Source organism: Arvicanthis niloticus, chromosome 24 (genome assembly GCF_011762505.2).
Source record: "Arvicanthis niloticus isolate mArvNil1 chromosome 24, mArvNil1.pat.X, whole genome shotgun sequence".
Classification (NCBI taxonomy): Eukaryota; Metazoa; Chordata; class Mammalia; order Rodentia; family Muridae; genus Arvicanthis; species Arvicanthis niloticus.
The window spans coordinates 20,648,730-20,675,871 of NC_133432.1; the positions used below are offsets into that span (position 1 = coordinate 20,648,730).

Sequence of the window (27,142 nt, forward strand, 5' to 3'; positions counted from 1 at the left end):
TGTGTAATGTTGCCCAAAAGTGAGGCTGGCATGGTGAGTGCCCAGACAGTGAAGTGGACATAGCTGGTTAGGAGTTGTAGGGGGCCAAGTCCTGGGACTGCCAAGTAGCAAAGCATGTGAGTGTCAACCTGCTTGGAAACTTGAGATTTCCTGAAGCATTTGGTCATGTGCTTTGGGAGAGCTGACAAGAATGTTACATGGGAGAGGGTAACTGCCCCCGGTCTTTGACATCTGTGTATCTTCCTCCATGCGGTATAATAACTTGGTTTTCTGTCTCCTGCCTTCTCTCTTTGCTGTAGTTGACTTCATCCCAGAGCCTCCCTGGGCTGTCAGACAAGACCTCAACTCCAGGACCTCTTCCTGTTTGTCAGCCAGCTTCTCATTTCCTGCCACCCAGCTGTGTTTGTGTGCATGTGTGTATTGTAGCACATGGGCACGTGGCAGCCATGTATCATTGTAGATGGCACAGGGTCCCTGTGCTCACAGATGAGCGCTTGGGAAAGCAGAATGTTAAACACACCATTGTCTCTTCACAGGAAGCGAAGTTTAACTGTTTTCTGCCTAGAAGGTTGGGAATGGATGTAGTTAAAGCCTCATGTGCTCTGTGCTGTCGATCTGTAGGGCCAGGCCACACCTGACAGCCCCCAACTCTCCCATTTATCTCAGACTTTTCCTCCCTAGCCCTTACCTTGAGCATTGTTTCTCAGTCAGTAGAACCCATCCTTATGGACGAGGTCACATGTGCCGTGAAAAGAGTTTCCAATATTGTCTTAAGCTTTCTTGTACACACAGAATTGAGTTAATTATCATCAGGAAAGTTTTTTTCCAAAACTGTGCTGTGCTTAAATATGCCTGGAACAAACTGCCCAGGGTCAGGCTCCTGAAGTTTGAACCGGCACCGGCTACTGAATCATGTTCAACTGAATTGCCTTCGTGTCTTGCTCAGATTGACACTCGGCCAGCCCTGATGTTTGCAGAATCCCTCTCCTACCCCCAAGCCTGGGATGTTGTCCTTCAGATCCTATCTACCTTGTGTTTTTATCTACCTTTGTGTTTTCACTGGCTTGAGATTCTCCAAATAGGCTAGGCCGGCTGGTCCATGAGCCTCAGGGAGCCACCTGTCTCTAACGCCTAGGTTCTGGGATTATAAGTACATAACCATCTTGCCTGCTTTTAGCTTCTTTTTCTTTTAAAAATTTAAACATTTTTTACATTGTTTGTGTGTGTGTGAAGTGTGAGTCTATACATGCCAGACTGCACAAGTCAAGGTCAGAAGACATGCTTGGGCGTTTGTCCTCATTTTCTGCTCTGAGACTGGGTCTCTGTTACTTAAGGCTGTGGACCCCAGGCTAGTTAGCCTAGCTTCTGGGGAGGCCCCGTCTCCATGTCCCATCTTGTTGTAGGAGCAGTGGCATTCCAGTGTGTGCTGTTGTATCCGACTTTACGTCGATCTGAGGGTTCTGAAGTCAGGGCCTCATGACTGTGTTATAAGCTCTTTATCCACTGAAGTATTTCCCCAGTCTAGAATAAAAAAAGTAAAATAATAAAAAATAAATAAAATAAAAATACAATCTTTATTATATTTACTTATTGTATGTGTGTGCGTGTACACATACGTGTGTGTGGAGGTCAGAGAACTACTTGTGGGAGTTGGTTTTATCTTTCTACCATGTAAGCCCCAGCATCTAACCTAGGTCATCAAGCTTGGGGGCAAGTGCCTTCCTCTGTGCACTGAGGTGTCTAACCAGCCCCCAGCTTCTCTATTTCTTTTCTTTCTTTCTTTTTTTAAATATTTTTACTTATTTATTTATTTCATGTATATGAGTTTGTTGTCTTCAGACACACCAGAAGAGGGCATCAGATCCCATTACAGATGGTTGTGAGCCACCATGTGGTTGCTGGGAATTGAACTCAGGACCTCTGGAAGAACAGTCAGTGCTCTTAACCACTGAGCCATCTCTCCAGTTCCCAGCTTCTCTATTCTCATTCTCAGGACAATTTTTCTATTCCGACTGGGGCAAAGCACCAAAGCCAGTGTGAGTTTAGTCCTGGGCACACCTTTATAGAGTGGGACCATGACTCAGTGCCTCAGCAGACAAGAGTCCCCTGCTTACAGTGAGGATGCTCAGGACGAAGCTGCTGAGGAAGCACCCACCACCGGGGGCACCAAGCCCTCTGCTTGCCTTATTTGGCACACTGAAGAGTGTATTACCTTTTCTCTCTTTCTAGGGATTTGCAGCGATTCTTGCCAAAGCTGTCACCTCTCTGGACCTGCCTGTGGCCATTATTAATCTGAAGGAATATGATCCAGATGACAATCTGATAGGAGAGGTTGGTAAATTTTTTTTTTTTTAATTAAAACTCCCAAATTTGGGGCTGTAGAGATGATACACCAGTTAAGAGGTTTTGTGGCTCTCGCAGAGGAGCTAGGTTCAGTTCCCAGCACCCACATGGGGTAGCTCACAGCTGCTTACAATTCCAGCTCTGGGGATTGTGATGCCCTCTTTTGGCCTCCTTGGGCACTTGCACTCATGCGCACTCACACTCACATGCACACACATACATACACACAAACATATACTTACAATTCAAATAAAGATCTAAAATTCAAATATAATTGACCACCCGTCCTGAACAGAATCTCCAGAGTAATTTAAAAAAAAAATTCATGCTGAACCATTTCAACTGGAACCTTTTCTACTGTGACTCAGGAACTTTTATCTATTTGGTTTTTGAATCAGGATCCTGCCCTGTGTCCCTGGCTTGACCTCAGACTCACAGCTGTCCTATTGCCTCTGCCTCCCGAGGGTTCTGGGATTCCTGGTATACCACTGGGCTCGGCTCCAATGCCTGCATTCAAAAAACGAACTTCACTTGCACAATTGAAACCCTGTATGTTATTTTTTAAAGATTTATTATGTCTTTATTTTCTTGACCATCAGCATTTGCCTGCCTGTCTGTAAGTGCACCATGTGCATGCCTGGTGCCCATGGAGGCCAGAGAGGGCTTTGTTGAATCCCCTGGAACTGGAGTTACAGCTGATTCTGATCCACCGTGTGGGTTCTGGGGATAGAACCTGGGCTCTCGGTAAGAGCAGCAGGTGTTCTGAGCCACTGAGTCATCTCTCCATCCTTGCCTTGAATATTCTTGTGATCGTGCTTACTTCTAATATTCTTCTGACATCAACACTGCCTTATTCAGATCACTAGTAAAAACGTCTGCGCCTTCCTGGTTGCTACATACACGGACGGCCGCCCTACAGAGAGTGCAGAGTGGTTCTGCAAATGGTTAGAGGATGCGGCTAATGACTTCCGCTTTGGCAAAACTTACCTGAAGGGACTGCGATATGCGGTGTTTGGCCTGGGAGACTCTGCCTACCGGAGCCACTTCAACAAGGTGGGTGTGTGGGGAGTTATAGGACTAGGTCCTTCCTTAACCAAAAGACAGACAGACTGACAGACAAAGTCTCACAAACATGTGTGAGAACTAACCTGTGAACTTTACTTTTTAATTTTTATTTCATTTGTATGTGTGTTTTGCCTACATGGTTATCTGTGCAACACTTGTGTGCCTGATTTCTCCAGAGGTCAGAAGAAGGTGCAGGGTATCATGGAACCAGAATTTCAGACTTGTGAGCTGCCATGTGTGTGAGTGCTGGGAATTGAGTGTACTGCAAAGCCATCTTTTCAGCCCCAATATAATAAATTATTACATTTAATGTTCTTTCTTCATGGTGCTGTTGATGGAACCTAGGGCCAGAGCATGCTAAACCAGTACACTGCTGCTGAGCCACGCCCCCAGCCCCTCCCTGGGGGAGTCTAGGCAGGGGCTCTACCGCTGAGCCACACCCCCAGCCCCTCACTGGGGGATTCTAGGCAGGGGCTCTACCACTGAGCCACGCCCCCAGCCCCTCACTGGGGGATTCTAGGCAGGGGCTCTACCACTGAGCCACGCCCCCAGCCCCTCCCTGGGGGATTCTAGGCAGGGGCTCTACCACTGAGCCATGGCCTCAGTCCCTCACTGGGGGATTCTAGGCAGGGGCTTTGCCACTCAGTTCCATTCTCAGCCAGAATAATCTTGAACTTCTGATCCTCTTGCCTTCATCTCAGAGTTGTGTGTGCCACCACACCTGGTTTATACAGTGCTGAGGACTGAAACCTGGCTCTCTTGTGTAGGCAAGAGCTCTGTCACTGAAGTATATTTCTAGCATTTTATTTTGGAATATAGTCTCATAAGTTGCCCAGGCTGGCCTTGTGCTTACTGTATAGTTCAGGGAAGCCTTGGACTTGAGACCCTCCACCTTCAGCTCCTGAGCAGTTAGACTGAAGGCCTGAGGCACCAGGCCCAGCTTGCAGCTTGAAGATTGTTTTTTGGACCTGTGCTGTGTTCCTCAGCAGAAGCTCCTGAGCTGTGGCCCGGAATCGCTGCGCTTGTGCCGTGCAGCCTGCAAGCCTGCTTTAGATTAGATGTTTAGTTTGTATGTTTGTGGGTTATGGTTTTTTCAGTGTGTCTCTCTCCTTTCCTTCCTGAAGGTCAGCACAAACGTTGACAAATGGCTCTGGATGCTCGGTGCCCAGCGGGTGCTGACCCGAGGGGAGGGTGATTGCAATGCAGTTCAGAGCAAACATGGCAGCATCGAGGCCGACTTCACAGCCTGGAAGACCAAGCTCATCTCCCGGCTGCAGGCCCTGCAGAGAGGGGAGAAAAAGGCCTGTGGTAGGAACTGCAAGAGAGGGAAGTGTGAGTCGGCCCAGCACGGCCCCGGAGAGACACGGTCTCACCCGCAAGGCGAATTGCATCGAGGGGATGCTGAGGTATGTGCTTATGCTCCTTTGTAACTCTGTGTGTGTGTGTGCACGCACGGGTGTGCGTGAGCGTGCGTGAGTGTGAGAGTGTGTGAGAGAGAGAGAGTGCGCATGCATGTGTGGCTGTCCTCTGTGAGGCTGTCCTCTGTGTGGCTGTCTTCTGTGTGGCTGTCCTCTGTGTGGCTGTGTGGAGATACCTGGCTTTACCTCTGCCCTGGTTAGATGATCTGAAACTCATTGCAGCTATTTCAGAGCGAGCGAGTGAGCGCAGCTTGTGACTTACAGCGGGTGCTAGCCATGTGCTAGATGTGTGGCTCCTTCTCCTCCCCTTCCCCCTTTTCCTCTTCTTTCTTTTCTTCTTCCTCTGGTATCCTCCTCCTCTTCCTTCTCTTCATTCTTTCATTCTTCTCACCACCTCGTCCCTCTTCCCTCCTTCCCTTCTGTCTTTTCTTTCTTCTTCCCTTCCCTCTTTCCTTTCCCACTTCCCCCTTTTTCTGTTCCCTTTTCCCTTTTGTCTGACGGGGTCTGGTTATGTAGCCTGGACTGGCTTGGAGCTCATTGCTTAGTTTCCGAGCACTGGGCCTTGAAGCTCAGGGCCATGACACTTGTTCTTGTCCCTTTCACTGCTGCATTGCTGAGTCATTCTGACTTACCGTCTTTCTCTGGTCAAGAAATGGAAGCTAAGAGGAGTGACATATGTCTTGGTCTGAGCCTGTATCCTGACTGCAGTGACTGTTGCTTCACTGTTGGAGCAGCAGGTCATTCTGGGTTCACCTGTCGACTCCCTCAGCCTCTAAGCATTACTCTCAGTGATTCCTCAGGCATCCATGTCCTTAGAATTGCACAGTAGCTGCTGTTGGCATAGCTGGGCTCTTCCGGCTGGCTGCCTGGCTCTGAGTGTTGGCCTGCTGTGTCTTTTTCTCCACTTTTGCTCCAGTCAGTAGACGAGGCTTAAATGTCTGTGGAAATGGTCAGTGCAGCTCCGTAGCTGCTCCCGGCCCTCACAGCTCCAGCGATCGACAATGTGGTCCCTCCATAAGGGTGGTGTAGGGCTTCCTTTTGCTCTTTGGCTGGCCGCAAATACACAGTCTCTTTTCTCGGCCTCCCAGGTGCAGCTGCACAAGTGTGCAGACACACAAAGCCTGAGTCCTTTGTTTTCTTCCTGAGGATTGAATGGGATCGCAGGTCTTGCCAGTATATCTCCAGCCCACCATTTTTGATTTGTTTTAGACAGGGTCTCATACAGCTGGCCTTGACACATAACTGAGGATGACTTTGAGTTCCAGATTTTCCTGCCTTGCTTGCTGGGATCACATGGTTACCCATCTTGATTTTCTTTTCTTTTCTTTCCTTTTTTTTTTTTTTTGTCACTGGGGTCTTACTAAGTTACCTAGGCTACCCTTAAAGTCACTCCTTAGCCTAGGTTGATTGTGGAATTTTCCTGCTTTAGCTTCTTGAATAATGAGGATCACAGACTTGTGCCACTAGGTTTTTTTTTTCCCCCCTTTCCTTTTTCAGACAGGGCCTTGCCCTGTGCTCCCAAAATTGCCTTGGAGCAATTGCTGTGCTCCCAATTGCTGGGTGTGTGTAGTCCATGCTGGCTTTGACCTAGTGACCTCTTTCCTGACTGCTGAGATTACGGTGACAAGCAAGATAGGATCTCATTATGTAGCCCTGAGAGCTGGGATCAGAGGTGTGCGTGGTCATTCTCTGTAGTTTCCCCTACTGTTTCAGAAACTCAAAACTCCGCCCCTCTACCTGACCTTGGCCCCTGCTTACTCCCGTCTCCACCTGCATCCTCTTTTTCCCTCTCTTCATTACCAGCTACTGACACATGGGGTCCTTGGTGCTGAGCATAGGTGTCAAATGACAGGTGAGTTTGAGCACCAGGCATCTGCTTTCCTGTTACCTGTGAACAGCCAGTATCTTCTTCCCCAGTGTACTATAACAGGCTTTCCACAGCTACTCCTGTCTGCAGTCTGGCTATTCCATCATCTTGTGTTTTCCAGGTTAGACACGGGCTACATTGCACTCCTTTTAGACTATATTTTAAAGTTTGTATTTTCCCCTCAGTTTCATATATGTGTATGTAGTGTCCATGTTTGTGGGCATATGTGTATGCTTGTACATATGTACACATGTGCATGCCAGAGGTTGATGTTTGGAATCGTGTTTGATTGCTCTTGTACCTTATTCATTGAGGCAGGATATCTCAATCAAACCCAGTGCTCAGAGAGAGAGATGGCTAGTCTCTCTAGCCAGCTTGCTCTGCATTTTAGCCAGGCTGGAGTACAGCTGGGCAGCCACACTCACCCAGCATTTATATGGATTCGAACTAGGGATCCGAACTCTGGTCCTCATGTTTGCCCAGCAAGCACCTTAACCACCAAACGGTTTCCCCAGCCCCTTTCAAGCACTTTAGAAGCCTCTGCCATGTTCCTTCCAGGATGTGATCTCCCCACACCTGTCCCCCACGCCACACTTTGGTTCCCAATTTGCTGGCAATTTCTCAGGGGCTTACTGTTGTTTTGTGTTCTGCCTCCCACCAACTTAGGTGACTTTTCCCATCCACTCTTACAGCTTTACGTTCCCTTAATGTCTGCTCAGTTGTTCCACGGCAGAGGCAGCCTCCTGTGGCCGCCCATCCCTAGACCCTCCAGCCTCAGCTGGAGAACTTGGAAATGTCTGTACCCCTGGGTTACTGTAATTGAACCAGAACCTTTCTGGGGAGGAAGGAGTGCTTCACAATCGTTTTCTAACTCTTGTGGCTTTCATGAGTTACATTTAACTTCTTTTGTTCTTTTTTTTGTTTTTGTATTTGGTTTTTTTTTTTGTTTGTTTTTGTTTTTTTGGTTTGTTTGTTTGTTTGTTTTTTTGTTTTTTTGAGACAGGGTTTCTCTGAGTAGCCTTGGCTGTCCTGGAACTCATTCTGTAGACCAGGCTGGCCTTGAACTCAGAAATCTGCCTGCCTCTGCCTCCCAAGTGCTGGGATTAAAAGTCGTGCGCTACCACTGCCCGGCTTGTTTTTTTTAAACATTCATTTTTTTTTTTTTAAATGTGTATGTATGGGTCTTTTGCCTGCAAGTGTATTTATTGTGCAGCACATGCATGCAGTACCTGTGAAGGCCAGAAGAGGGCGTGGGATCCACACAACTGGAGTTCCAGACCATTGTGAGCTACCAAGTAGATGCTAGCAACTGGACCTAGAGCAGCCAGTGCTTTTGGCAGCTGAGCCGTCTCTGGAATCCTCTGCATTCATCCTTTATTGAAGACAGGTTTTAAATTTTCTGAAGGTCACAGAGCCAAGTTAATGGCAGTTCTGATTAGACTTTATGAGAAGATGAAATGAGTTCCTTTGAGAGGCAGTAAGCTCACCCCTGTCAGAGATGAGGTTCTGAGCCTGAGTTACAGAGCCCAAGATGGTCAGCCACGTGTGTCACCAGCTAAATACCACATGCTGCCAATTTTAAAATTGCAATTGAGTTGATTAATTTTGAGTCAGGGTCTCACATAGCTCAAATGGCATTGATCGATATCTGCTTGATTGAGGATGACCTCGAACTTCTGATGCTCTGGCCTCCACCTTCAGTGTGCTGGGAATATAGGTGTGTTTATCCAGTGCTGGGACGGAACCCAGGGCTCGTTACACGCTGTGGAAATACCTGTCAGTCTGTCTACCTCTCCAGACTCACTTTCCTCTGAGGGTTTGGGGTCATAGCTGTGCTCATCCTCCCCTATTGCACAGCAGCATCTGTGTTAAGCCTGGCAGAGCTGTATGGCTGAGGCTGGGCTTGTTTCTTTTTCCAGAAACATTGGCCTTCGACCCTTCATACAGCACTGAATTGAAATCACTTCCCTATACTTGCCTGCAGAAATGAGTCACAGGCACATGGCATTTAACCTCAAAATATGTTCTGAGCATTGGCGTGTTCAGGCTGCTCCAGTGCTGGATGGGCATCAGTACGTGTGCTGAAAGAAACGGAGAGAGAGGCCTGTGATGTCACAGGCAATAAGGGCTCATGGGGCCACTGCCACACATATGGCCCATTGTTGGGTGATACTATCTGTGACACATTACTAGTTTGTCATCTAGAAGCAAACAAGTCTCTGCCCAGAATTAAAATTTTTTTTTTCTCATGTGTGTGTGTTTGCACACGTGTAGAGGTCAGGTGACCCCTTGTGGACAGTAGAAGTCAGTTCCCTCTGTTCACGAAGTGAATCCAAGAGATAGAGCCCAGGCTGCCAGGCTTTGTGCAGGCACCACTACTCATTGCAGCAAGCATCTTGGTGGCTCCTTCTGCTTTTGGTGGCCTCAAACCTGCTAGGAAGTGCTGTCCCACCGAGCTACCCGCAGCCTACTGTTCCCACTGCGTGTTTGCTAAGGGATTAGTTTTTTGTCACTCTGAGGTTTTTTTGTTTATGTGGCTTGCAAGTAGGTCTGTGTACAGAGTGGATGCAGCACCCATCCATGGAGGCCAGAAGAGGGCACCAGATCCCCTGGAACCAACATTAGAGACAGTTGTGAGCTGCCATGTGGGTGCCGGGAGTTGAACTCAGGTCCTCTGAAAAAGCAGTGCTCTTAACCACTGAGCCACCTCTCCAGACACACTCTGTGATGCCTTTTCACAGGGATCACTTTGATGCCAGGGATCTAAGATGGCTTATATTTTTAAAAATTAATACTATAAAGGTGGGGCTAGTAAGATGCCTTAGTATTAAGGGCACTTGCCATCAAGCTTGACCTGAGTTCCGTCTCTGGAACCTACATAGACGAAAGAAAGCATTGACTCCATAAGTATACTTTGGCATGTGTGCACACACACACACACACACACAAACACACATACTGATAAATACAAAAGCAGCAAAGACAACTCACACAAAAACACTGTAAAGCTGCTTTGAAGTGTGGCAGTGGTAGAGCACCCGCCCAGGATTGTGAAAGGCCAGGGAATCAGTCCCCAGCAGCACAAAATCACGCAGTCACAATAAAACAGTCCGGCCCCCCGTGGAGGCGGGTGAGAGATGAGCTTTGTGTGGGGCTCTGAAGTTCTCGCCTTGCAGGAGGAAGAGCCCTGTGAGAGCAGCAGCGAGGACGAGCCCGGGACCCAGGATTATCAGAGCCTGAATTCTGTGGTTGATGTCGAGGACCTGGGCAACATTATGAACTCTGTGAAGAGGGAAAAGGTACTGTTCCTTTGGGGGATGCTGCAGGTGGATCCTATGGTCCGCTCAGTGCCTAGATTCCAGCGCAGCACCCTCCTGGCTGGCAGGGAAGGGGGTTTAGTTTCTCTGTCTTCCACCTGGAAGGGTTCTGTTTCTGTTGCTGTTTGTCTTTCTTGTTTTGCTGTATTTACATGAACTTTGAACATTCAAAATTACATTTGTTTCACGTGTGTATGCACTTTGTGTGTTGTATGTGTATAGGGGCACACATACAACATGTTGTATAGGGTACAGCCAGAGGACATCTTTGAATGGGCTCTCTCCTTCCACCCTGTGGGTCCCCACAATTGGACTCAAGTTATCAGGCCTGTGGCAATCGAATTTATCTGCTGAGCCATCTCTCTGGCCCTTCCGTGGACTTTGCTAAATTCTTTTTCTTCAGTTCTGTGGAAACAGGCTGTGGGGAGGATGGGTGCTGTCCATCTTAATGTGGAGGCTGAGGAGAGGACACTGGTTCAGAGAGGGCATTCAGGGCTGTGGAGGATTCTTTATCATTCATATTTCAAATGGAAGCCCAGCAGTGGTGGTGTAAACAACTCTAATCTCAGAACTGGGGAGGCAGAGGCAGGAGGATCTCTGTGAGTTCGAGGCCAGCCTGGTCTACAGAGCTAGCTCCAGGACAGCTGGGGCTACACAGAAAAACCTTGTCTCAAACAAATAAACAACAACAACAAAACAAAAACATGAGTTCTTTTATATTTTTTTTCCAAATCAGTCAAACTAAAATGCAGTGAAAGTAATTTTTATCTTTTGACTGAAAATGTAATTTTCTTTATGTAAACAGTCTTTAAATGGAAAATTAAAATGAAATAGCAGATTTAGATAGAATTCTGGAATTTACACCTTGTTAAACCTTCCTTAAATAGTGAGGTTAGGAGAACATATTCTTTGCTTTTTGTCTGGTGGCCAGTAGAGGTCGCTAGAGAACACAGTAATGAAATCCATAACCATTCTTTGCTATTTATTAGTTTTGGAAGTGGAATGATGTTGGACCTAGAAGTTGCCAGCTTACAGTATTTTAAAATTTCCCATAAAAGCTACTAGATGGTCTGTGTGTATTTTTCATCTTCAGAAAGACCTGGAAATAAGTGAGCAGTGTTTTTTCTTTATTTATTTTATATATGTATGTATATGTTTGCGTATATATAGGTGCACACATGTATTTAATTTATTGTGTTGCTCTGTGTTAACCCAGGGGCCATTGTGTATGCTGGGCTCTGTATTGTGTTGCTGTGTGTTAACCCAGGAGCCATTGTGTATGCTGGGCTCTGCGGTGCCGTTGAGTTAGCCTGAATCCCTTCCCTCTTTTTGTCTTTTCTTGTTGTTTGTTGTTGCTGTTTCTTTGAGAGTCAAATGTAGCCCAGGCTATCCTTAAACTTGATGTGTAGCCACTAATGAGAACACATGATTACACATGCCACCACTGCCCAACCTGGAATGGTAGTTTATTTAATCTTTGCACTCTGCCCCCTTTTCAGGTGAAGAAGCTGAAATTCAGAGAGAGTCAGTAATTTACCAAAGTTAGGCAGTTTGTCTGTGTTTGATTGCTAAAAATGTTTGATCTTGGGGCAGGCAAGATGGTTCAGTGGGTAAAGGTGCTTGCCACCAAGCCTGATCGCCTGAGTTTGGTCGCTGGGATGCATACAGAGGAGAAAAGAACCAACTCCCAAGTGTCTTCTGAGTGCCACACACACATTCTCTAAGTAAATAAAGTAGAATAAAAATTAAATCCTTTTTAAACAGATGAACTACCGACTTAGGTTGTGTTTTTATGGTTGTTTTTTTTGTTGTTGTTGTTTATTTGTTGACCCTGGTGGTATGTCTTTTGGTCATTGTCTCTCTGTAAGTGAGATCACCCTATGGGATGCTGGGTCTCACCTTGGCTCCATTTTTTGTTTTTGTTTTTGTTTTTTGTTTTTTGTTTTTTTGTTTTTTTCGAGACAGGATTTCTCTGTGTATCCCTGGCTGTCCTGGAACTCACTCTGTAGACCAGGCTGGCCTCGAACTCAGAAATCCGCCTGCCTCTGCCTCCCAAGTGCTGGGATCAAAGGGGTGCGCCACCACCGCCCAGCTCACCTTGGCTCCTTGACCTCCTCACTGTTGTTAGGGATTCTTGATTGTTGTCAGATCTGGATTTTATTTTCTCAATTGAACACAGAAAGAAAAGGCTCACCAGGAGGGGAAAGCTGCCCTGCAGAGGAACGCTGAGAAGAGCGAGGACAGCCAAGGAAGAGCTATGATAACGCCTGCCCTGCGGGAGGCCCTGACTAAACAAGGTGACCATCTGCCCAGACTGGGACATTCCTGCTCTCCTGTGTGCTCGGCTTGATGCCCAGGATGGGAAACATAGGACAGGCTTGTCACAGGACACAAAGAAGTCTCGTGTGGTCAGTGTTGGGTCACAGCGTGTGTCAGAACTTGGGCACTGGGACCTGAGAAGAACAATTTGGGAGGAACCATTTTTCTAGCTCAGTTTCAGACGCTTAGTCTGTGTGGTCTGGGGCCATGTGGCCCTCGTTCTGAGTCTATAATGAGATAGAGCCACGGGGCAGCAGAACTGCCTGGGAGAGACCTTGATGTAGGAAGAAGATGGAAGTTGGAGACAGGAAGCAGCCACACCCTTAGGCACTCTTCCCATGACAAGCTTTCTCCAACCAGCCCGCCTTCCACAGTGGCACTGCCGTATATAAACTGCTCACTTCTTGACTCCATCAGAGGAACATTTATTTCCTCAGAGTCCCCCATTTCTGACCTCTCTGGACAGACCTAGGTGTTGTCCATCCAGTGGAGCTGAGCTGCCAGAGCCACTCCTACCCACCCCATTGCCTTCTCTCCTCGCCTCTTTCTCAGGCTTTCTTTTGGGTCTTGTGTATTCCAGGATGGTTTCAAACTCACTATCAAATTAAGGATGATCTTGAACTTCTGATCCTCCTGCCTCTACCTTCCAAGTGCTGAGATTATAGACATGTCCCATCATATCTAGTTTTCATGGTGCTGGGTTCAAACCCAGGGTCTTCTTGGTTTTCCTGCATGTATGTTTGGATACCACCCCCGGAGGCCAGAAGGCTTCAGATCCTCTGGAACTGGATGATTGGGACCCACAGTATGGGTGCCGGGAGTTGAACATAGGTCCTCTGAAGAGTAGCCAGTGTTCTAAACCCATATGAGTCATCTCTCCAACCCGTTACTTGAGTTTTATTACATTTCTCTAGTTTTATTATTTCTTCAGTTATTTTATTATGTCCTCTCCTTGTTCCTTGGAGACTGTGCTACATGTCTTCCCAGCTGCTTGCATTTGACCAAAGCTCACTGATGTTTCTATTTGTTAAATTCTTTGTTTCTTGTCTCACTTTTCAGTTTAGCTTCTGTCATTGTATCTTCAGATTTGGCATTAAAAAAAAAAAAAAGATTTATTTATTTATGTATATGGATGTTTTGTCTGATGTACATTTTTACACCAGAAGAAGGTACTGAATCCCATGGGACTACAGTTACAGACCGTAGTGAGCTCCCATGTGGGTACTGGGAATTGAACTCAGCATTTCTGAAAGAACAGCCAGTTTCTCTTAACTGCTGAGCCTTCTCTCCAGACCACCAGATTTGACAGTATTTTTGTTTTTTTGTTTTTTCAAGACAGGGTTTCTCTGTGTAGCCCTGGCTGTCCTGGAACTCACTCTGTAGGCCAGGCTGTCATGGAACTCAGAAATCCGCCTGCCTCTGCCTCCCAAACGCTGGGATCATAGGCATGCACCACTACCATCTGGCTTAGACTTGGCAATCTTTTTATGTCCAGTGTCTTAGTTACTTTTCTGTTGCTGTGAATAGACAGCGTGATCAAGGGAACTTATAAAAGAAAGAGTTGATTTATTTGGCTTACAGTTTCAGAGTGGAGTCCATGACTATCATGGTGGGAGGCAGCAGCAGGCAGTTGTGGCACAGGCAGGCGTGACACAGGAGCAGGACCTGAGAGCTTACACCCTTATCCACAAGTAGGAGGCAGAGATAGCTAAATGGGAATGGTGTGAACTTTTGAGACCTCCAGGCCCCACCCCCGGTGACACACCACCTCCAACAAGGCCACACCTCCAAATCCTTCCCAAACAGTTCCATTAACTGGGACCAAGCATTTGAATACATGAGCCTATGGGGGCCATTCTCATTCACACCAGCACATTCCTTTCCCTGGGCTTCATTCCCCCAGAGGCTCGAGGCCATGTCACAATGCAAAATGCATAAGCCCAACTTCAGACGTCCCCATTGCCTTTCACGTCTGCACTTCAGTTCTCTCTGTCCACCATATGGGTTTCAGGGATTGAACTCAGGCTTGTCAGCACATGCCTTTACCTCCTGAGCCCTCTTGCTGGCCTACCTTGAAGAGCTCTTTGAGTCAGAGTACCACAGAGATAACTGTACCACTGCGTTTACTGTAGCCCTGTAGCCAAAGGGTACAACTGCCAACTAGTCAGACTCGGTGTCAGCAGATGAATGGATGAAGAAAATATCCATACACCTTTGTTGGACATAAAGAATAAAATTACTTTTGTAGGAAAGTTGATACTGGAGATGATTATAGTAAGCCTGGCTCAGAAGGACAAATGACATTTCTCTTTCATCTATGGACTCTATATTGTATATGATATACAGCATCATTTGTGTGAGCCTTTTGGGGACATTTCTCATTCAGACTGCCACATGCACTGTAGTTGTTGAATGCAGTGTGTTTCTGGGCAAGGTCTTTGTCAGCCTTAATTATCACCTTGACCCAGCTGTCACCTAAGAAGGAAGTCTTAATTATACAATTGCCTAGGTCAGGTTGGCCTGTTGGCATATCTGCGGGGAATTGTCTTGATTATTAATTGCTGTAGGAGGGAGCGGCCCACTGTGGGCGGCATCATTCCTTGAGTGATGGTCCTAGACTGTGTACACAAGTTAAGGGAGCAGTAGCCTGTAAGTGAACCATCAAGCAGTTTCCCCCGTGCTTACCTCCCTCCCTCGACTTCCCTCAGTGATGGACTGTGACCTGAAAGTGTGAGACAGAAAACCCTGTGTTCCTGTAAGTTGCTTTTGGGCTGTTTCAACAGAGTGAGAGGAAGGAGACCAGGTTTGTCTGGGACACTGCTCAGACCTTGAGATTCACTACTGAGACTGGCTTGAGACTGTTTAGCTCCTGGAAGCCAAAAACCTCCCCACATGACAATGGCTTAGTTCATTGTTTGACTCTCTGTCATTAAATACATATGTGTTTTATTGATTTATCTTTTTGTGAGTTAGGCTTTTACTATGTAGCCCTGGGTAGAAACTCACTGTGTAGACTAGGCTAGCCTCAAGATCTGCCTCCTGAGTGCTGGGATTAAAGGTGTGCACCACCACACCCAGTATGGTTTTGTTGTTTGTCTTTTTGTTTTTTGTTTTATCGAGACAGGATCTCGCATAACCCAGCTTCAAACTTCAGAATGTCCTTGACCTCTAGGTGTTCCTGCCTCCATCTGCTGGGTGCTGAGGCTGTAAGTCTTGCCTCAGTATGGTTATCAGTTTTCATGGCCATTAGGTTGCTGGCTCACAACCTACAGCCTCAGCACTCTTGGAGGCTGAGGAAGGAAGACTGGGGTTATTCAGTGAGACCTAGCTACAAACCAAAACACAAAAGCTTTCTTAGTAAGTTAAACCTTCAGGGTTTTTAGCAACAGGGTCGTTGAATGCCATAACTTAGTAAAGAAAAGTGGTCTTACTCAGTTTTGATGACACCTTGTGCTGTGAGACTTTGGGTTCATTTTTCTTTCTGTTGTCTGCTTCTCCATGTAGGGTACCAGTTGATTGGCAGCCACTCTGGTGTGAAGCTTTGCAGGTGGACAAAGGTATTTATTGGCTTTATTCAAATATTTCTATTTTCTGCAACTCATTTATTTTATATGTGTGTGCACAGGTGGAGGTCAGTGCTTAGCCTATAGGATGTGGTTCTCTCCTTCACCCTTGTGAGCTCTGGGGACCAAACTCAGGTCTTCAAGCTTGACAGCAGAGCCTTTCCCCTCTGAGCCACTTTGATGGCTCCTTTACGGTTCTCAGCAGTGTTGTGGAATAATTTACATTCAATACGTGGCTCACTTTAGTGTGTTGATAGCCATCATCCCAGTCTGACTTCAGGATCTCTCTCTGGAAGAAAGGCCAGCAGTCGCATTCTTGAGTCTCCCCCAGCTCTCATGAGCCATTGATCTGCCTTTCGTCTCCACATTAACAGGCTCATTCGACATTTCAGAAGACTGTAGTGGTAGGCCTGGCTCATTGTGCCTGCTTTCTGTCACTGCTCTGATGTTTCTGTGGCACAGCTGTTGGGCACCATGAATCTGCATTTGATTCTTCACCATGGCTGATGGCATTGCATGTCACACCTTGTCTATTCATTGAGACATTGATTAATGGACACTGGGCTGGCCTTGAACTCATTTGTAGCTGAGGATGACCTTGAGCTCCTGATTCGCCTTCCAATACTTCCCAAATGCTGGGATTACATATGCAGTACCATGCCCTGTTTGTGTGGTCCTGGACTTAAACCCAGGGCCTCGTTCCTGCTGGATGATCACTGTACCTCTGAGCTACAGCCCAAGAAACTATAATCCTGAGTCGTTCCTCTTCCTTCTTCCTAAGGCACAAATATTCCAAGAGACTTTTGCTCTGATACTTTCTGTTACTCCGTCTACTTTTGGTGGCAGTGCGCTCAGCCCTGCACATTAGTTAATGGCTTCCACATGTCACATTCCCCATGGTTCTCTTTTCCAGTCCAGTGACTTTCAGTGACGTCCAACTCGGTGCCTTCTGAGCACAGCCAGTAATAAGCAGTGTCTTTTTTACCATCACTAAATTCAATTTTTAGATAATAAATCACAGGCATAATTTTGAAAATTGGTGTTTCATTCAATCTGTAATGAAATGAAAGAGGAAGCACTTTATGTTAAATGTGTATTTCCATGCAAAATCCTGTGAGGCTTCAGTGGTAGACGCCTCGGTGAGGGGCCAGCTGCCGGGTCTAGATCTGCTGGCCCACTTCTTTTGTGGCCTACTCCTCTTATTCTTCCTCCTCCTGTTCCTCCTCTTTCTCTTACACATTCTCTTCTTCCTCATCTTTTTTTTTCTCTTCCTCTTTCTCTTCTTCTCTTAGCTTCTCCTCCTGCTGCTCCTCTCTCCTTCTTCTGTGTGGAGCTAAGCACAAGACAGAGTCTCACCGGGCTAGACAAGCATTTGATCACTGAGCCACGCCTGCAGCCCTCCCACTTTAAGTGGATACGTCACGTTTGAGAAAGATTAGAAGTGGCTTTGCACAGGAAACAGTGAGATGCCAGGCTTATTTGTATATGGTAAGACTTAGATGGAAGCAGCCCTTAGCGAAGGAGGGCTAAGAAGCCCAGGGCTTCATTCAAGTGAAGAGAGTGAGCAAGGAGGCTGCACACAGCTCCACAGACTCAGACCTCATTCATAACTCAGAATGGGGGTGGAGTCCTGAGAAGTCACTTGCTGGGGGGTTGCCATGGAATGACACAGGAAATAGGCCTTATGTCTTGAAATGCCACGACTCATTAAGGCCCATGCTTTGTTTCTAATTGATTTACTTTAATTTTAATGTAAAGTGTGTGTTTGTGTTTATCTGTGTGTACATGAGTGTAGTGCCTTCAGTGACTAGAAGATGTCGAGTCCTTAGGCTGGAGTTACAGGTGGTTGGGAGCTATCTGATGTAGGTGCTGGGAACTGAACTTGAGACTTTTGCAGGAGCGCCATGTGCTCATCATCTCTCCAGCCCTGTTTCTAATTTGTAATAAGACTTGGAGGTGGCCCCCTTTAAGCCATTCCCACTGCACTAGGCCATGTGTTGAAACAGGAATACTAGGAAGGACTAGGCCAACGTGGATGGCAGACACAGCTTCAGAGCAAGTGATGGGCAACCCTAAAATGACTCAAACACATGGTTATTACAGCTAGGTGTTTATTCATTCACTTACTTTACTCATGGGATTATTAGCAATGTGAGGTTGGCAGTAATTTTAAAACAATTCTATTAATAAGAATTCTATAGGCAATTATTTTCTTTATCTTTCTTGACTGTTTTGGATATAAAGTCTTACTGTATAGCCCAGGCTGGCCTTGAATTTCTAGTCCCTTTGAGTCCTGGGATTACAGATATACACCACCATACTTGGCCACCTCAATGTCCAGGTAAGAGCTGTCTTGCCCGAAGCTACCCTGTGACTCTGAAGGTGATAGTGTCTTGCTCAGCAGTCTGAGTTTGTGCCAGAGTCGCATACTTTCCATGTCCTGTCACCAGTGGCTTCTCGGTCTCCTCTCTGTGCTCTCCAGTCAGCAGTTATACAGCTTTGCCTTTTCACTTGCCCAGGACAACAACTGGCAGCCACCACCCTCTCTTTTTATTATTGCCATCTATATTTATAAATATTCCCAAGGGCTGGCAAGCTGGCTTAGTGTATAAGGGTGCTTGCCACCAGGTTTGACCATTTGGGTTCAGTAGCTATGACCCACAGGGTGGAAGGAGAGAACCAAGACTCACAAGTAGTCCTCCTGTTTACAGACGATGATGATGGTTTTCCAGTAAAACATTTTGTCACTTAGTCCAGCAGGGAAGCACAGACATGTCTATAGGACTGTGGGTGTGGCTCAGTTAGTAGAGTACTTACTTGGCTTGCATGCCGGAAGCCTTGGCTTCTCTATCTCCTGTACTGGGTCAACTGGTGGGATCGTGTACACTCGCAATCCCAGTACTCCTCAGAAGTGTTCAAGATCATCCTTGGCTACACAGAGTGTGAACCCATCCTGTTATATGTAAGACCTTGTCTCAGACAGACAGAGCTGCCATGTAGACTTCCTGAAAACAGGGTAGGCCAGGAAGCATGTGAAGCCCCAAGCAGCTGCAGCGGTTGTCACAGACCTGAGTGAGGTTGTCTTAAGATGAGTGACCTCTGTAATTCAGTGTCACATTAAGTCAGAGTTTGAGGCCCTATGCTAGGTGGCAGGTCTCTGCTGGGTGGGGACTGGGTCGTGGATTGCTGGTCATTTGGAGAATGTGAGTTATCTGTGTGGTGGGGAAATCAGTCACAGTGACAGACCATAGAGCTGAGACTGTTGAGAGCCCTGAGCCAAAGCAGCGCTCTGGTTGTAGAGAGGGGTGGAGACGAGCTTGATGAGAGAAGCAAATGATCTGCCATCTTCTTCTGAACTTCCACGTCAAGGGTTATTAGGCTGAGAGATTAGGAGCCTGGCTGGCATCTCCAAACATGCTGGTAGGGCTTGGGCATCATCTTCTGGGTGGTTTGGGGTTCTTTAGCCAGGAGGCGTGGCTCTGAGGTGTGCTGTGGAAGGAGGTGGTGAGAGGGGGGCAGCTGTCGGGCATGGGGAGCATCACAGAAGCCCGAAGTCTCAAGTCCTCCACCCAAAAGGAGATGGTGACGGAGACCCGTGCTAGCTGCCTCAACCTCACAGAAAGGCATGCCTCCTTAGGCTCTACTCTCTCCTAGCTTGAAGGGGAGCCCCTCCAACTGAGTTAGGCAGGCCCAGTTCTCCTGACAAAGGACACTGGCATTCCCACTAACAACAAATAGGGCATGCTCTCTTCCGTCTAGCTGGGCCTGGAATTCTTTCTCTGTCTGCAGATACCAGTCAACCACTTTCTGTGAGAAGAGACCATTCCCCCACAAGAACTTGGCCTGAGAAATGCTCTCCTTCCTTGCTGGCCTGACATTTTCTTTCCCAATTATACCATAGCAGTACCATGGTAACTAGGTGGCTCTTGTAGTTAGGGCAGTCTCTTTGTCCCTGTGAGGACAGGAGTTTGCTTTCTGCAGAGTATACAGGCCAGAGGGAGCCTTGCTATAGAAGCAGTCCAGGCCAAGAAGTCCACTGGCTTGACACCGTTGTCTTCCAGTGAACCAGCAAAGACCAGGGGCCATTCAAGGTAAGGCAATCTGTAAAGGCTGGGGCAGTTCAGTTGCTGCAGAAAGCCCGGCACAGGACCCTTCTCCCAGCTCAGCAAAGTAAAGTGAGAGAGAGAGAGAGGAAAGGTGTAGCTCAGTGGTTCTCAACCTTCCTAAGGCTGCAGCCTCTACTGCATCTCCCCATGTTGTAATGACCCCCAAACATAACGTTTGGTTTTTGTTGCTGCTTTGTAACTGTCATTTTGCTGCTGTTATGAACTGTAATGTAAACGTCTGATGTACAGGACAGCTCATAGGTGGCCCTGTGGGGTTATGGCCCACAGGTTGAGAGCTACTGGTCTAGACTCTCCTCGCTGACAGAATGCCCGGGACACTGCAGAAAAATCACCTGTCACAGCAAGGACTTGAGAAAGTCATAACTCAGAGAGTAGAAGACAGTCAGCTGCTGTCAACAGGATCAAAGCCGGCGAATACTCTGAGCAGCTGTAGCAGTCAGTCAGTCGTCAGTGATCTTCACACAAACGAAGGAATTAAATAGTCCAGGCAAGAGCAAGGCTAAAAACACAGCCGAGAAGCCCAATACCCCAGAAAAGCAGAATAACAGGTAAAACGGCTTCCCCGGGGCTCAGCCGTCGGCCAGGGTGGCAGCCTCTGTACTCTGACCCCAGCAGATCGATGGCACAGATTGTACCCAGGACCAGTCAATAGGATTTACCCAGTCTGAACCACAGAAATCAAAAGTAGATTAGAAACAAAACAAACAGAACTCGAAGTGGGGCCTCAGGGCCCCGTGGACTAATGTGATGCTCGGTCAGCGTCTCTGCCTTTGACGCGTCAGGACGCACATGGGGAGGAGTGGAACCGAGGCAGCATGGTCACTCACATACTGCTGACAGCGGGGACGCACCCTGGGAAAAGCACAGGCAGAACTTGGTTATCGGTGTGTGGAGGTTGGGACAATTTGGAGGTGTTGGTTCACCTTCTACCTTGTGGGTCCCGGGGGTCACACTCAGGTCAGCCAGTGCTTTTACCTACTGAGTCCTCCTCTGCCCCATAATGTATCTTAGGAATGATGTCTTTGGGCTGAGGAGATGGCTCAGGGTGAAGGACTTGCCACAGAAGCCTAGTGGCCTGAGTTCAGTCTCTGGGACCCACATAAAGGCGGCAGAAAGAGTCAACTCCACAACGTTGTTTTCAGAGCTTCACATGCTGTAGCCTGCCTGAGCCTGCACACACCTCATACACAGTAATAAACAAGAAAACTAAAGCAGGCAAACAAACAGTGCCTAGCTGTTGAGTTTCTGTTACTCTGCTCAAGTGATGGCGTGTTTCCTGCTTGTCACAGGCGATGCTGCGGGGGAGAGGAGGTTGCTACAAACACACATTCTACGGCATCGAGAGCCATCGCTGCATGGAGGCCACCCCAAGCTTGGCGTGTGCGAATAAATGTGTCTTCTGCTGGCGGTAAGTGGGGATGTCCGGTGAGGTGACCAGATACCCAGCACTGCCCGTGGAGTGTGGGACTTGTGTGCTGTTGGGGACCAAGCTCAAGCAAAGTGTCAAGAAGAATGTCAGCCTACATAGCCCTGTCATGAGTGTGCTAATAGAGTTAGTGTCTTAGGGTTCTACTGCTGTGAACAGACCATGACCAAGGCAGCGCTTATAAAGGACATCATTTAATTAGGGCTGGCTTACAGGTTCAGAGGTTCAGTCCATTATCATCATGGCAGGAGCATGGCAGGCAGATAGAGAAGGGGCTGAGAGAGTTACAGTTTGATCAGAAGGCAGCTAGGAGGGGACTGTCCCTCATAGGCTCTTCTCTTTCATCCTAGGTGGATCTTGAGAACTAGGAACCCTCAAAGCCCACCCCCACTGACACACTTCCTCCAACAAGGCCACATCTCCTAATAGTGTCGCTCCCTGTGGGCCAAGCATTCAAACACATGAGTCTGTGGGGGCCAAACCTATTTAAGTCCACAAACAGTGGTTAAAATTGTAGCTAGGGGCTGGAGAGTAACTCGGTGGTTAAGTGCACTTGCTGCTCTTAGGACTGAGTTTAGCCCCTAACTCTCATCAGACAGTTCACAACTGCCTGAAACTCCAGCTTTCTGGGGATCTGATGCCCTCTTCTGGCCTCTGGGGTCAGCTATACATACATTTACATAACCACATATAAACACAGGGGAAAAAAATCAGAGTTGGAAGCAATGAGGCCTGTGTGTGTTACATATTCTGAGGAACACTGAAGGGAAAAGGCATAGCCAAAGAGTAAGAAGCGCAGAAGTGCTGTGGATGCGGCTTAGTCGGTAGAGGCTTGCCTTCACGCTAGCCCTTAGTCGGTAGAGGGCTTGCCCTCACTCGTGAAGCCTGGGTTCCATTCCCAACACCGCCTAAACCACATACAGTGGTCTGCTCCATAATCCAGCACTGGGGATATGGGGCTAGAGGATTTGAAGCTAAAGGCTATCCTCGACTACATGGGGAATTTGAGAGCAGCCTGGGCTATAAGGGAGTCTGTCTCAGAACAAAAGACTGGAGTGTAGAGAGAGGCCACGCCCACTGTTGTTGAGAATCTTGGTACTTGGCATAGGTTCTGGTTTCTAAATCTTGAGTGCTTCTGATCTTCTGTGGTTTAGGAAGCGTCAACTCACAGTGGAGATGTGGTGGCCAGAGGTCACTGACGTGTGTGCCTTTATTCAGTTTACATGACTAAAAGCAGGAAGGAGGAGCTGGAGAGGAGGCTCAGCAGTTAGAAGCATTATTCCTTGTCAGAGGACCAGGGAGCCGATGCCTCTTCCGAGCTCCTTGAGTACCTGGACACGGGTGCACATATACCCACAGACATGGACATAAATAAATAATACAGTATTTTTTAAAAATCAGGTTCATTTGTTTGGTCAGCTTATACCTGGAGTTGACTCTGAGGCAAGAGCGGGCAGACTGCTGAGGGACCTCTCCACCTGTCTCTGCCATGTGCCATGACCGAGTAGGGAGAATCCTCTGAGCAGAGGAGCTTTGTCGGGACAGCAGCTCTAACCTTATGTTGGATGAGCTAGTCACAGTAGACTCTGGGATGTCATAACAGAAGGCCTTAGCGCCCTGTGTTTACAGGCACCATACGAATCCTGTGGGCACTGAGTGGCGGTGGAAGATGGACCAGCCTGAATTGATCTTGAAGGAAGCCATTGAGAATCATCAGAACATGATTAAACAGTTCAAAGGTATTTGCCTGCTTGTTTATTTTATTTTCCTTGCTACGAGACAAGGTATTCATATCTGAAGCTGGTCTTGAACTTGCCTTGTACTGGAGGATGATGGCCTTGGACTTCTGGTCTTCCTGCCTCTGTCTCTCGAGTACTGGCATTTACGGGTGTTTATCACTGTGACACCCGGTCTTATCTGGGGCAGGGATGGAAGCCAGGACCAACCTTCTGGGTGGAAAACAGGTAAAACACGTCTCCCTTGGAAGAGACAGTTGTGTGTTTCACATTCCTGGTATCTCCAGTGCTTATCTGTGGGCACAGGGACCTCCATGCCTCCTGCACTACTGTGAATCTCCCTGCGTGGAAGCAAAACTGTAGCCCTTTTAGCTTTTATATTTCCATTAGATGGAAGAATGAACAATTCCAGCCAAAGCTTATTAGCACCTAGCGTGAGGTGCACTGTCTGTTTCTCCTGGAGATGTGTCTTGTTGTCTTGTCGACGGTCCTAAATGCCTTTACTATTGCTTCTTGGAGAGCATGAGATGTCTTGGTGAATGGACCTGATGCTTTAGTCTGTAGCGAGATGGGCTCAGTTGTTTAGAGTGTTCTGTCCCCAGCCCCCACTTCAGGTGGCTTACAACCTCATCACCACAGCTTGGTGATCTGGCGCCCTCTTCTGGCCTCCGCAGGCACTAACTACACTCATGTGCACATACCCCTTCTCTCCCAGACACATACTCAGAATTAAAGATGAGGTAATGTAGATGTGGGGGCTCAAACCTTTAATCCCAGCACCCAGGAGGCAGAGGCAGGTGGCTCTCTGAATTTAAAGGCCAAGCTGATCTACATAGGGAGTCCTTGCCTAAAAAACCCCAAAAGGTAAATGTACTGGTTAGTGAGGTGGGGTTGCCTCATTTCATTTATGAATGAACGCCCCATGGAAAGGGCGGTGTTCTTAATAAAATGCCTTCACATGGCCCACAGTGATGCCGCAGAAACTGTCCTTCATTTTCTAGTTTTCCAGTTCAGTTCTGCCGAATACTTAGATATATTTGGCTTCACTGGGAGCTCTGGCTCCAGACTTGACTGTGAGTCAGAAGCATCTGTGGCTGCTCAGACACCGACTGCTGCTCCTTCCCAGAGAGGAAGTCTGGCGAGCTGAGGCCCGTGAATGTACAGTTCTTTCTTTTCTCGTTCTGCTTTCCTTCTTGTCCTTCTGTTTTTGTCATGAGGGTCTTACTGTGTAACTCAGGCTGGCCTTGAACTGCTCCTCCTGCTTCAGCCTCCTGAGGCCTGGGATGACAGGTGTGAGCCACCAGGGCTGGCAAATGCATGCTTTTCACAGGATTCCAGGAGTCTGCACTGTTGAACTTGGGTGTGCAGTTGATGAGAGCCTGCTGTAGACAGACGGGATGAACGTGCAACATGATGGTTTTACGTAGTGACTTACTGTGCACATTGGAATTGTTCTGTATTGTTGGAGCCCACTAAGAAGGTGGCTCTAGAATCAGGGCTGCAGGTACTCCACCCTCTTTCCAATGTCTCAGATGCAGCTTTTTCCTAAGGTCAATGATATCTGCAGTTGATTGGGCGGCATCAGAATAGATTTATTGGTTGAGTGTCTGTCTGCCCTGCCATCATTTCAGCAGGGGACTATGAATTTGAGATCCTGTTTCATAAAACTGAAAAAAGAGGTGGGTGGGAAGGGACAGAGAGAGAAAGAGAGAGAGGACTTCTATCAGTGTCATTGAGGCAGATGTAGAATGCTTTGGTATTTGTATGTTGTAACCAGAAGTGCTTAGAAATAGTTCTAGTTCTCCTCCTTTCCCTTCCCTTCCCCTCCCCACCTTCTCCTTCTCCTCCTTCATAAATTGCAAAGTACATGCATGTTCGTTCTTGAAGCCCTTTTCCTCTTAGCTGCTACACCGGGCACCTCCACCCTGGCTTGTCTTTAGAGGTGCACTTCAGTGACTGTCAGCATGAGGGTGTGGCTTGGGCAGAGAACACTTAACCTGGCATGTGTGTGAAGCCCTGGGCTCTATCCCTAGACCAGGCATGATGGTGCACCTTGTAACCCTAGCACTTGGGAAGGGGAAGGCAGTAGGATCAGGAGTTCAAGATCATTCTTAGCTACATATTAAGTTCAAGAGCAGCCTGGGCTACATGTGGCCCTGTCTCAAACAACATAAAACAAAACAAAACCTCCCCAAATCAAAACCAGTCAACCAACAACAACAAGAATGTCCTTTGTTCCCGAGAGTGCCTCCTAACTCTGCCAGGAAAGCACCATTCTTTCTATGGGGTGGCTCAGTTTTGAGGATATTCTCTGATTTCTTTTTTCCAAATGTTTGCCTCTGTGCTCTCAGTTCAGTGGGCAGTCATTGTCTCTTTGACCTAGTCATTAAGATAGCTTTCTTCTTACGACCTCTCCTTTATACACAAGCACAGTTAACTGTGTATTGATGATGAGAAGTGGGTCAGGACTTCAAAGCAACTTAGCGTCTTCTAGCACTATACTCTGCCTCCCCAACCCCTAACACCACCCTGACCGCGCGCGCGCACACACACACACACACACACACACACACACACACACACACGATCAGAACGTCAGCCTGGGGCACCAAGGGGTGACTGCATTGTTAAGAATGTCGTGGGTCTCGAAGATGTACATGAAATGGACATTTGTTGTTGTGTTTCTGTTCGTCCTTAGCGCTTGCTGTGTCAGACAGTGACACAGAGGTGTGGACACACCTGTGGCTTGTTTGCTTTCCTGTATGTGTCTGAGTGTTTTGCCAGCATAATATGTATGTGCACCATGTGCTTGCCTGGTGCCCACCAAGTCCAGAGAAGAGCGTCAGATCCCCTGGAACTGGAGTCACAGGAGTTTGAGCTGCCATGTGGGTGCTCAGAGCAAACCCAGCTTCTCTGCAAGAGCAGCAAGCATTCTGAACCTCTGAGCCGTCTCTCTAGCCCCTGGTCTCTGAACCTGGTTTAAGGTTCAGGAAAAGGGGTAGGGGATGACAAAACAGAACCCTGATGTTGAACAAGCTTGAGGCCCTGAGTTCAGCTTCCAGAACCCATATGAGAGATCAGGGCATGGGTGGCATGTGCATGCTGAGAAGACAGAGGCAGATGGATCCCCAGGGCTCCCTGCCAGCCAGCTTTGCTTCCTCGGTGACGAGGACCCTGTTTCAACAGGATGGATGGTACCTGAGGAATAAGGAGGTTGTCCTCTGGTATCTACACAAGCATATACACGCACCTGACATTGTGAAGTCTCCATCAAACATGTGTCGTGGCTGTCACTCTCAGCCGTGGACCTGTATCGTGAGAATGAAGAAGAGAATGTCTCATATTTGATTAGCCTTGACTTAAGACATGGAAATCCTTGAGCCAGGCATGGTGAGGCTCACCTATGGTCCTGGTACTCAGTAGGCTGAGGCAGAAGAATAGTAAGTTCTAGCACATCTTGGGCTATGTAGTTGGAAGCCATCTTGGATTTTACAGTGAGACCTTGCCTCAAGCCACAAAAAAGAAATAAGGATGTCGTATGTGGACAGGTGCATCATTCATCGTGTGTGTGCCGTTTGCTTTACTGAATGTTAGGCTAAATCCCGAAGTTCTGCTTTCTTTGGCGTCGTTCTGTGAGTTTCTGTAAGTTTGCTCCTTACTTTGTCTGATGACTGTCCTTGTGGTGATTCAGGAGGAGGAAGCGGCTGCCCAGGATGAGGGAAATGGCCCAGAAGTTGCTTAGCAACAGTGAAACCAGGAAAACTCGAAAGGGTTAAGATTTTGTGGATTGGATTGTGTGTGTGTGCATGTGTGGTGTGTATGCTTGCATTGTGTTTGTGCTTGTTTATATATCCATGTTGTGTGTGTGTCTGTGTGTGTGCCGATTCCTGAAGCTGTCTCTCTAGAGTCCACATGTGGGCAGTGCTTATTCGTTTGGCTGCCTGACAAACGGTTCAGCTTC

General features: G+C 47.5%; 1 protein-coding gene across 3 annotated transcripts in view; it reads left to right on the forward strand.

Moving 5' to 3' along the window:
• Positions 1-27,142, forward strand: part of LOC143437856 (S-adenosyl-L-methionine-dependent tRNA 4-demethylwyosine synthase TYW1) — a 79,768-nt gene that overhangs the window by 8,349 nt on the left and 44,277 nt on the right. For 2 of the 3 annotated variants that reach the window (XM_076923050.1, XM_076923049.1), the window contains exons 4-11: positions 2,230-2,331; positions 3,202-3,396; positions 4,533-4,814; positions 9,870-9,992; positions 12,190-12,307; positions 15,834-15,886; positions 21,309-21,427; positions 23,075-23,184. In XM_076923050.1, the coding sequence (XP_076779165.1) occupies positions 2,230-2,331; positions 3,202-3,396; positions 4,533-4,814; positions 9,870-9,992; positions 12,190-12,307; positions 15,834-15,886; positions 21,309-21,427; positions 23,075-23,184 (1,102 nt within the window). Of the gene's footprint in view, positions 1-2,229; positions 2,332-3,201; positions 3,397-4,532; positions 4,815-9,869; positions 9,993-12,189; positions 12,308-15,833; positions 15,887-20,762; positions 20,904-21,308; positions 21,428-23,074; positions 23,185-27,142 lie in introns of those variants that run through there. The other variant, XM_076923051.1, reaches the window with a different exon arrangement.